The sequence below is a fragment of the Pygocentrus nattereri genome, chromosome 4 (genome assembly GCF_015220715.1).
Source record: "Pygocentrus nattereri isolate fPygNat1 chromosome 4, fPygNat1.pri, whole genome shotgun sequence".
Taxonomy (NCBI): Eukaryota; Metazoa; Chordata; class Actinopteri; order Characiformes; family Serrasalmidae; genus Pygocentrus; species Pygocentrus nattereri.
The window spans coordinates 51,349,333-51,360,765 of record NC_051214.1 but is presented as its reverse complement, the minus strand read 5'-3'; the positions used below and the strand labels follow the sequence as shown (position 1 = coordinate 51,360,765).

General features: G+C 43.2%; 2 protein-coding genes across 3 annotated transcripts in view; one reads left to right on the top strand and one right to left on the bottom strand.

Moving 5' to 3' along the window:
* Window positions 1-3,257, bottom strand: part of syt14b (synaptotagmin XIVb) — a 27,068-nt gene extending 23,811 nt beyond the window's left edge. Inside the window, exon 1 of one of the 2 annotated variants that reach the window (XM_037537807.1) lies at window positions 2,771-3,257. In XM_037537807.1, the coding sequence (XP_037393704.1) occupies window positions 2,771-2,786 (16 nt within the window). In that variant the 5' untranslated portion in view covers window positions 2,787-3,257. The remainder of the gene's footprint in view (window positions 1-2,770) is intronic. The other variant, XM_037537806.1, reaches the window with a different exon arrangement.
* Window positions 3,258-3,446: 189 nt separating this feature from the next.
* nt5c1bb (5'-nucleotidase, cytosolic IB b) lies at window positions 3,447-9,114 on the top strand. Its single transcript, XM_017684686.2, has 6 exons — window positions 3,447-3,720; window positions 4,175-4,342; window positions 5,072-5,201; window positions 6,510-6,632; window positions 7,114-7,298; window positions 7,677-9,114. Exons 1-6 carry the CDS (start codon window positions 3,598-3,600, stop codon window positions 8,040-8,042), a joined length of 1,095 nt encoding a protein of 364 aa, XP_017540175.1. The 5' UTR covers window positions 3,447-3,597; the 3' UTR covers window positions 8,043-9,114.
* The last annotated feature ends 2,319 nt before the right edge of the window (window positions 9,115-11,433 follow it).

Below are 11,433 nucleotides of genomic sequence, written 5' to 3'. Positions count from 1 at the left end.
CAGTAGCAGTAACACTAACCAATCAGCTCTCAGTAGCAGTAACACTAACCAATCAGCTCTCAGTAGCAGTAACACTAACCAATCAGCTCTCAGTAGCAGTAACGCTAACCAATCAGCTCTCAGTAGCAGTAACGCTAACCAATCAGCTCTCAGTAGCAGTAACGCTAACCAATCAGCTCTCAGTAGCAGTAACGCTAACCAATCAGCTCTCAGTAGCAGTAACTCTAACCAATCAGCTCTCAGTAGCAGTAACGCTAACCAATCAGCTCTCAGTAGCAGTAACGCTAACCAATCAGCTCTCAGTAGCAGTAACGCTAACCAATCAGCTCTCAGTAGCAGTAACGCTAACCAATCAGCTCTCAGTAGCAGTAACACTAACCAATCAGCTCTCAGTATCAGTAACGCTGACCAATCAGCTCTCAGTAGCAGTAACACTAACCAATCAGCTCTCAGTAGCAGTAACACTAACCAATCAGCTCTCAGTAGCAGTAACACTAACCAATCAGCTCTCAGTAGCAGTAACTCTGACCAATCAGCTCTCAGTAGCAGTAACTCTGACCAATCAGCTCTCAGTAGCAGTAACGCTAACCAATCAGCTCTCAGTAGCAGTAACACTAACCAATCAGCTCTCAGTAGCAGTAACACTAACTAATCAGCTCTCAGTAGCAGTAACCTTAACCAATCAGCTCTCAGTAGCAGTAACACTAACCAATCAGCTCTCAGTAGCAGTAACACTAACCAATCAGCTCTCAGTAGCAGTAACACTAACCAATCAGCTCTCAGTATCAGTAACGCTGACCAATCAGCTCTCAGTAGCAGTAACACTAACCAATCAGCTCTCAGTATCAGTAACGCTGACCAATCAGCTCTCAGTAGCAGTAACACTAACCAATCAGCTCTCAGTAGCAGTAACACTAACCAATCAGCTCTCAGTAGCAGTAACACTAACCAATCAGCTCTCAGTAGCAGTAACTCTGACCAATCAGCTCTCAGTAGCAGTAACTCTGACCAATCAGCTCTCAGTAGCAGTAACGCTAACCAATCAGCTCTCAGTAGCAGTAACACTAACCAATCAGCTCTCAGTAGCACTAACACTAACTAATCAGCTCTCAGTAGCAGTAACACTAACCAATCAGCTCTCAGTAGCAGTAACTCTAACCAATCAGCTCTCAGTAGCAGTAACTCTAACCAATCAGCTCTCAGTAGCAGTAACACTAACCAATCAGCTCTCAGTAGCAGTAACACTAACCAATCAGCTCTCAGTAGCAGTAACACTAACCAACCAGCTCTCAGTAGCAGTAACACTAACCAATCCGCTCTCAGTATCAGCAACGCTGACCAATCAGCTCTCAGTAGCAGTAACGCTAACCAATCAGCTCTCAGTAGCAGTAACACTAACCAATCAGCCCTCAGTAGCAGTAACGCTAACCAATCAGCTCTCAGTATCAGTAACGGTGACCAATCAGCTCTCAGTAGCAGTAACACTAACCAATCAGCTCTCAGTAGCAGTAACACTAACCAATCAGCTCTCAGTAGCAGTAACACTAACCAATCAGCTCTCAGTATCAGTAACGCTGACCAATCAGCTCTCAGTAGCAGTAACTCTAACCAATCAGCTCTCAGTAGCAGTAACGCTAACTAATCAGCTCTCAGTAGCAGTAACTCTAACCAATCAGCTCTCAGTAGCAGTAACACTAACCAATCAGCTCTCAGTAGCAGTAACACCAACCAATCAGCTCTCAGCAGCAGTAACACCATCCAATCAGCTCTCAGTAGCAGTAACACTAACCAATCAGCTCTCAGTAGCAGTAACACTAACCAATCAGCTCTCAGTAGCAGTAACACTAACCAATCAGCTCTCAGTAGCAGTAACACTAACCAATCAGTTCTCAGTAGCAGTAACTCTAACCAATCAGCTCTCAGTAGCAGTAACGCTAACCAATCAGCTCTCAGTAGCAGTAACTCTAACCAATCAGCTCTCAGTAGCAGTAACACTAACCAATCAGCTCTCAGTAGCAGTAACACCAACCAATCAGCTCTCAGCAGCAGTAACACCATCCAATCAGCTCTCAGTAGCAGTAACACTAACCAATCAGCTCTCAGTAGCAGTAACACTAACCAATCAGCTCTCAGTAGCAGTAACACTAACCAATCAGTTCTCAGTAGCAGTAACTCTAACCAATCAGCTCTCAGTAGCAGTAACGCTAACCAATCAGCTCTCAGTAGCAGTAACTCTAACCAATCAGCTCTCAGTAGCAGTAACGCTAACCAATCAGCTCTCAGTAGCAGTAAATGAAGGATTTATAAACAGCGTCCTAAAGCTGCACAAACGATCCCTAAGAGCTCTTCAGTGCAAGCTTGGCGTCTTTTTCAAATGTTCCCGTTCCCCCTTAAATGATGCACCATTTAAGGTGGAACGGACAAATTAAAGAAAGACATTGACAGGAAGTAAATCAGCCAGTAAGGGACCGTCTGTATTTTTCCTGACTCTAAGCGACGCGCAGTGCCGCAGTCTAGGGGTTAATTTAACACAAACAGCTCGATCTGGGTTTAAAGCTGTCGCTAATGCTGACGCTACATCTCCAAATATCGCTGGACAGCGCGAGCAGGTGTGTGTGTGCGTATCCGAGCACATCCGCGGTGACCTCACAAACATCAAAGCAGCAGCAGCAGCATCAGCGGGACAGTTAAACATAATGAAACGTTCAGTATTCAGACACAGATCTGATCACTGATCTCCGGCCTGAACACACAACGGACTCTTACTCACCTTCTATCATCGCCATGATGCTGCTCACATCTACTGACCACACACAGTGGAGGGAGGGGGGGGGGGGGGGGGCAGTGCTGAATGGGACCCTGAAGCACGTGCCTCTGCAAACATACACACGCGCACTTTGCGTATGTGGTCACATCTGAAACGTCAGCAAAATATCTGAACACATATCTGACTTAATGATATGAAAACCCAAACAACAACAACAGCAATGCTACTGGCAACAACAACAACAATAATAATAATAATAATAATAATGATGATGATGATAATAATAATATTGAAAAGCACAGGTGGGTGTTTCTAATAAAGTGGCCAGTTAGAGGAAGCACAAAGAGGGTGTTTCTCATAAAGTGGCCAGTTACTGTATGTTCCATTTATACAGATCGCCGCAGTGCACTGCGCCCCCTGCTGGAGGACTGTATGTTCGCGATCTGTTACTGACTTCCCCATCAGATTTCTCCTAACGTCACACCGACACGCGACTTCAGAAAGCTGCCACTGCGCAGCCCCGACAGCGCATGAATACATTTCTGTCTGTTTTCCCAAAAACATTTTTAAATTTCCTCCGCAGTTTTTTCCGCTCTGACTGCGCACTTCGCCCACGCGCAGCGACCCCGCCGCTCCCACCGGTCACTCAACACTTCGGACCTCCAGACTGGTTGGTGTAGAGCACCACGGTGCGCTGCGCCCTCTGATGGTGGAACCAGGGAACAGCCCGAGTCTCCTCCTCCTTCACTTCCCCATTAGACTGGTCAGACGGGAAGTAGGCGCCGAGGCTGTGCTCAGGTCAGAGGTCTCTGTAGAGGAACAGCGCCGATATGAGCGACATTAAACGCGGCGAAGCGCCTGCGGTCAGGGCGGGCGAGGAGAGCGGGGCAGAGAAGGACTGGGCAGCGGCCAAAGCTTTTTACGACAGTCTAAAGACTAAAAAACCGAGACCTGTAAGTAGAGCGGCTCTGACGCGCCCCCTGGCGGCTTCCTCTCCGAACTGTCCGCTAGTTTAACTCGCCTGCTGAGTTTATTATTATGCACAATCCGAGGTTCGTGTTTATTAATAACAGGTTACCACAAGAAACTCAGACCGTGTTTCTCTCACGCGCCGCACTTCTCATACCGGAATAACATCAAGTCACCGCCAGACCTCGCGAGACTGTCTTGCATGGCAACACCGTGTAGCCGAAACACCGCATTAACGCAACTGCCTGCTTTACTGCGCGCGGCTCAGATCTACAGCCGCAGTGCTTGCGGTCGCGCAGGGAAACGGAAAACGACGCGAAACGGGAATAAAAGACACAAACGCGGTTTCACTGATTTACAGCCTTCATTGTCTGTTGCCCAAGCTCTGAAAAGCAGCTGTGTGTGTGTGTGTGTGTGTGTGTGTGTGTGTGTGTCCAGCCCAAACCCAGCACTGCAGTGACGATCGCGGTGTCCTCGCGCACTCTGTTTGACATGGTGGAGGAGAGGAGGGTGTGGGAGCAGGAAGGCCTCGAAAGGTATGTGTCTTATCAGCAGGAGCACGAAGAGGAGCCTCTGAAGCCTGGAGCAGCTTTCCCTTTCGTCAAGGTGAGACATGCAATCAAAAAAACAATAATGTGTGTGTGTGTGTGTGTGTGTGTGTGTGTGTGTGTGTGTGTGTGACAGTGTACAGTGTGTGTACAGACATACATATTCCTATATAATTCATAGGAACATTGTGATTGTTACATGTAGTGTAATACCTATGGAACATGTCACTGCTGTCGGAACAAAACCTTGTATCTCCATTTTTACCATAGCTCAGTTGTCACAGAGCGTGAAAGTGCCTATTGCCGTTTACATTGTGTGCAACATTTTAGAACGAATGGACCAGAAGAAGCGGAAAGACGTCTGGTTCCATTGACTTACATTAAAGTAAAGTGTGTAAAGTCAGCATTTGGGAAGGGGTTGTTCCGACAACAGCGACGTTTTACCTGTGGGAACATTATTATTATTATAAATAGATGCTTAGGAGTGTAATGACTCACAAAATTCTGAATTTATTCAATACGTTTTGTAAAACAAAAAACATGAAGACAGTCTGGAAATGTCCCTCACATTAATACGTTTTTAGCTTATTACAGCATTCACTATCATAAAAGTACAATATTACAAACATCAGATGTGCTTTACAGTGTGCTAATCTAACGCTCAGGACAGGCTGATTATTACTCATGCATAATATATGTTATACATTATTATCATTATTATTATTATCATTATTATCATTATCATTATTATTATTATTATTATTATTGAAACGGTGTTGTCCTGCAGGCTCTGATGACGGTGAACTCTCGTCTCAGAACTCTGTACCCCGACAGCGAGGAGCTGTTTGATATCGTTCTGATGACCAACAACCATGCGCAGGTGGGGGTCCGGCTCATCAACAGCATTAATCACTACGGTACAGCCTCACACTCACTCTCACACACTGTAATAACAATGATAATAATAGATTAAACAGTGGGGTGTCAAACAGAAACAGATCTGTCCTGCACATTTCTGTCATTTTAAACCAATAACAATATCTGGGTGGCACTTTAATACACTTTAATATACTTTAATCTTTATTGAATCATCTCTAAACCTGCAGCCTGATGTGACTGAAGGAGAACTCACCCACAAACATTACAGTTAGAACCACAAATACATCATAATCTGTGCTTTACAGAAAATAAATTAAACAACATTCATAAAAATGCATCTAATTCTAATGAAAAAGATCCAGAATTTCTTAGAATGAAACAAAATCCACAAAACACATACAAAAGGAAAATCCAGATGTCAGCAAAACTGTAGCAGAGTCTGAAGCAGTAAAAGATCCTGCAGACATACTGGAGCTCAGGCATGCTAACATTTATAAACCACGAGTGAAGTTCTGAACTTAATTCTGTCTCTGATGGGAAACCAGTGATTCTGAACATACTGCAGGCTCTGTTTACTCTCATATGGAAGTCCAGCTGAGAGGACATTACAGTGACCTTACCATGAGGTCACAAACACATCAGTCATCTTCTCAGCATCGTAATCAGAGTCCTGAGTCTCGCAGTATTCCACAGGTGGTAAAAAGAGGTCCTACAAACAGAGGTAATATGAGAATGACATAAAAATAATAATAACCTTACCACAAGATTCCTCACACATGATGATAACAGTTGACTACTCACAGCGAAACGGTCAGTTCCTGTGAATCTGAGTGCCTATGACAATAATCTCACATTTAGTTTATTGAATTCTTTCTAGCCATTCAAACGTGAGAGTATCCTCCAGGATGAGGCAGACAGAGAGTTTGGCAGCAAAGCAATGAAAATAAATATTGTGTTTATGAAAAATACTTCCCAGAGGAATGGGATAGGACCCAATTCTGATCCCTGGGGTACACCCGAAGTAATGACCTTAAAAGGTGATGAAAGCCCATCCAAGGTTACATATTATTTACGCCCAGTCAAATAGCAATTAAATCAGTTTAACACACCTAGAATCCCAAAGGCCTGCATGCCCCTCTTGCCCTGAGCGAGTTTTTGCCACTGTTGCTTATAAGGAGGCACATGATTCTGATGCATCAGATAATTTGTAGCCAGTTTTGCCTGAAACTGGTTCTCATTTCCCAAGTTAATATACAATATTAAATATAGAATAAAGGAAAGATGACATAACGTCCTTATATGAACACTCAGTATAAATTTGGGTGTCTGCTTTCTGTGTGTAACAGATCTGCTGATAGAGCGGTTCTGTATGACAGGGGGGAAAAGCCCGATCGATTACCTGAAGGCCTACCTGACCAACCTGTACTTGTCCAAAGACTCGGACAAAGTGCAGGAGGCCATCGAGGCAGGTGAGTTCAGTAGTCGGTAATTCAGTAATTATTAAAGTTTTGGGTTGTTCATAGGAGAATCTTAATTTTGGATTTATACTCGTTCCTTTTCATCTGTTGATTGTGTATTTGAACTCGTTTCCTGTAGATGCACCTACTGAACGTCTGTCACTTCAAAAGGCCTGTAAATCTGATAGCTAGCCGTTTGCTGTGGAAGAGATGTGGCCAGCTAATGCATCAGTCCAACTGAATGTGTGGCCCTTAATAATTTGGAGTTTGAGTAATAAGATTTGAGTGTATTTTATTCAGCTGTGTAAACTATAATCACTCAAACTGAAGTTAAGACGATCTGACATGAACTAACGTAGATCAGCTAAACCTGACAGTGAAGCAGTCTGCTAGCTTTCTAAATGTAGCTTAGCTGTTATGGGCCAGTGAGAAACATCTGGATTTGTGTTCTGTCGGTTTCTCGGTGTTAATGTTCGAAGCTGCTGTTCCTCAGGAATCGCTGCAGCCATCATGTTCACTCCGGACATGGAGACGGTGCTGAGCGAGACGCAGTTGCGCGTGGCGTTCGACGGAGACGCCGTGCTCTTCTCAGACGAGTCCGAGATCATCGTCAAGCAACATGGCCTCGACACGTTCTTCGCTCACGAGAGGCAGAATGAGAACAAACCGCTTGCTCAGGTTACCTCTCCTCTGTTCTCATTCCTTTTATTCTTCTCCTCTTCCCCCTCCTTCTTCTTCTTCTTCTTCTTTTTCTTCTCCTTCCCCTTTTCCTTCTCCTAAATTCCTTTTATCTTCTCCTTTTTGTTTTTCCTTCAGTAAGAATAATTAGGATCTGCTCTGCATTATTCAGCATCTACTATGAATTATTCAGTGTCTACTATGAATATTCAGTATCTACTGTGAATTATTCAGTGTCTACTATGAATATTCAGTATCTACTGTGAATTATTCAGTGTCTACTATGAATATTCAGTATCTACTGAATAAAGTTATAAAGCACATTTCCCTGATAAATATATAAATAAATAAAGGCTGATTGATCGTCTTTTTGTTCAGGGTCCTCTGAAGTGTTTCCTGGAGGCTTTGGGGAAGCTCCAAAAGAAGTTTTACGCTAAGAACGAGCGTCTGAACTGCCCGATCAGGACATACCTGGTGACGGCGCGCAGTGCGGCGAGTTCGGGGGCGCGAGTGCTGAAGACCCTAAGGAGCTGGGGGCTGGAGATCGACGAGGCCCTGTTCCTCGCCGGAGCTCCGAAAGGACCTCTACTGCAGAAGATACGACCACACATCTTCTTCGATGATCAGATGTTCCACATCCAGGGAGCGAAGGAGCTGGGCACCATTGCGGCCCACGTGCCTTATGGGATAGGGCAGAAATACGACAAAGGCAAACTGATCGAGCAGCCGGCCAAGCGGAGCTGAAAGAATCGGTACAGAGGGGTCATATACACACATCACGAGCACTTATTAAATAATAATGACACGACTGTTTAACGCATGACGCACACTGTGTGAGTATATATAGCCTGTATATGTGAACACTGCACATCATGCGTTTGAGGACACCTTCACTTTTTAGTTTAACTCCGTGATCATAAGCTCTGGGTTCTTTTAATCAGTGGAACTCTGCAGGTGGTCAGCACTACTGTGGTGTCTCCAAACTATTGATGGGCAGAGTTCATCAAAATGTTCTCTGCAGAACTTCAGCAAACAGAACTGTATAATCTGATGTTTGTTTAGGTTCTGAATCATGTGTACTGGGTTATTTTCTTATTTTATTCAACAGGACTTTTATAAACAGTTTTTATTGTAACTGGTTGCTATTGATGCTATTTTTTCAAAGGAAGTAATAGGAATTTTATCATTTTTTAGGGAAGGCAAAAGTATTTTATATTTATATTTTATATGTAATCACTTTTTCAGAAGAAATATGACGATGGTTTACATTATCTTTTTATATTTTATCTACAACATGCTGTAAAGACACCCCAGCACACTGCTGTGGGAACAGGTCAGGGTTTAGATCCTTTTTACATTTGAATCAGTTTCTCTATAAAAGCCTGTTTTAACAGTCATGACTGTGATGTCATAATCTGATCAGTCCTGTCATGATGATCAGTTTAGGTTGTAGAGTTAAAACAGAGTTTACAGAAGCAGTTTAGAGCACAGACGTTGTTTAAACTTTAACTCGGACTTCTTTACAGTCCGAACCAGCACTGAAGACTCAATCGACAAATCTGTATCAATGTTTGATTTGATTATTAAACAGTGCCTTCATTACAGATTTTGATGTCGGTGAATAAACTGAAACTGATCAAAACACTAAAGTTATAGTCAATATTGGTGGCAGAACTAAACTGGTTTGCATTTTGTATCATTCAGGCTCTCTTTTTATATCTTTATGAATATGTATGAATATGAATTTTTAATGCTCTTGTTAGTGCTCTTGTGTTTGTGCTGTATATTTTCAGAATAAACTCTACAGTTCATTCCATTTCGGTGTTCGCTCATGTTTTGGTTCATTTAACATCAGAATCATATTAATATGAAAGGGATTTGCTATTAATCTGTAAATGTTTATATTAGGCTGAAGTGTCAGACCTGATCCATGATGTGTTTATTGGTTTATAGTTGACGCTGCACTAAAATATCTGCGTTTTATTCATTTCAATGCATTTGTAACTCTGGCCTAATGTTCTATTCCTCTGTGATGATAATTCAGAGCTTAAGCTGGTTGTGGGTGAAGCAGATAAACAGTGAACTTCACTGAGCTTCTGTTTGCATGTCTCTTTAACCCCTAACGGACAGCATAGCATTTATTTTCAGGGACTCCCCAGAAATACAAGCACCCCTTGGCTGTGGCCCTTTGGAGCTTCATGCTGAAGAAAATCATGAAGAAAGTCATGCAGGGACGCAGACCTGCTTTACACCATTGCCATTGTGACTTGGCCACGCTGGTCTTCATGAAGCTGAATGACCATGTTGAGGAACTTTGGGTGGTAGCTGGTCCATGATTTGCCACAGACACTTTGATGGCGTCAACAAACACGATGTACAGTTCCTCGTTCGGGCACCGGTCTGTTCATGAGGACTACAGCAAGCATTTTTACTGCAAGGAAAGCATCATAGATAGAGCATGTAAACACACTGATTTGTTACATCAGATTAAGGTGTATAAATCTGATTAAGAAATCTGATAGAGAGGCTGAGTTCTTTCATTTCTCTCAGTCTGTGGACGTGTGAAAACAGCACTGTCCCGGAAACAACAGGCAGTGTTTAGCACAGCAGCCACTTTTGGAGCGACGCTGAAACCGACTACATGCTCGACCAAATGAAGGATTTAAATATTCTTCATCGTCTAGATGACGTTCGTTCATAGTTTCTTTTTTACGTTTATTTCATGTTTTATTCTCTGAGTTTATTGGCTGGTCGTAAAGCAGGAATCCAACTACTGTCTGTCTGATATAGACCCGGAGTTTCCCCATCATCTGATTACTCATGAGTGTGAAAACACACTGAACCGATTAGTGACACAATCTGATTTTCTGCAGTTATCAGATTATTAAGTGTGATCACACTCTGATGTGATGTGTGTGTTCTGTGTAGAAGGTGATGATAGAGAAGTTCAGTAAATTAGTTCATTTCCTCTCAGTATTGCCACAGTGAGAGCTCCTGATGGACTAATGAGGTTTTACCACATCATGGTTTCGCTGCAGTGTTTAGTAACCACAGATACACACATACTAGAGTTCTAGACTGCTGACAGCACTTCTGTATACGGCGTACAGACTCATTTTTGAATAATTTCATTTATTTATTTCAATCCATTAAGGTCATTGATAAAAACAAGCTAGAAAACATTAAATAAGCTATACTACATATTACAAAGATTTATACACTATATATCCTAAAGTATTTGTTCGTTTGCCTTCACACGCATGTGAACTTGAGTGACGTCCCATCCTTAATCCATAGGGTTTAATATGATGTCGGCCCACCCTTTGCAGCTATAACAGCTTCAGCTCTTCTGGGAAGGCTTTCCACAAGGGTTAGGAGTGTTTATGGGAATTTCTGACCGTTCTTCCAGAAGCACATTTGTGAGGTCAGACACTGATGTTGGACGAGAAGGCCTGGCTCACAGTCTCCACTCTAATTCATCCCAAAGGTGTTCTATGGGGTTGAGGTCAGGACTCTGTGCAAGCCAGTCAAGTTCTTCCACACCAAACTGGCTCATCCACGTCTTTATAGACCTGCTTTGTGCACTGGTGGGCAGTCATGTTGTGCAGTCATTCCACGCTTTGCATTGCGCTTGGTGATGTAAGGCTTGGATGCAGCTGCTCGGCCATGGAAACCCATTCCATGAAGCTCTCTACGCTGTTCTTGAGCTGATCTGAAGGCCACATGAAGTTTGGAGGTCTGTAGTGATTGACTCTGCAAAAAGTCGGTGACCTCTGCGCACTATGCCCCTCAGCATCCCTGACCGCTCTGTCTTTTTTTACGTGGCCGACCACTTCGTGGCTGAACTGCTGTCGTTCCCAATCGCTTCCACTTTGTTATAATCCCACTGACAGTGGACTGTGGAATATTTAGTAGTGAGGAAATTTCATGACTGGACTTGCTGCACAGGTGGCGTCCGATCACGGCACCACGTGGCCATGGAAGTAATTGGAACACCTGAATTCAGTGATTTGGATGGGTGAGTGAATACTTTTGGCAATATTGTGTATTTAATATCAATATATTATATACACATACACAGTGTCATAGACAGAAATAACATCTCTGTGTTTAATAAACAATGGAAATGTTGTGT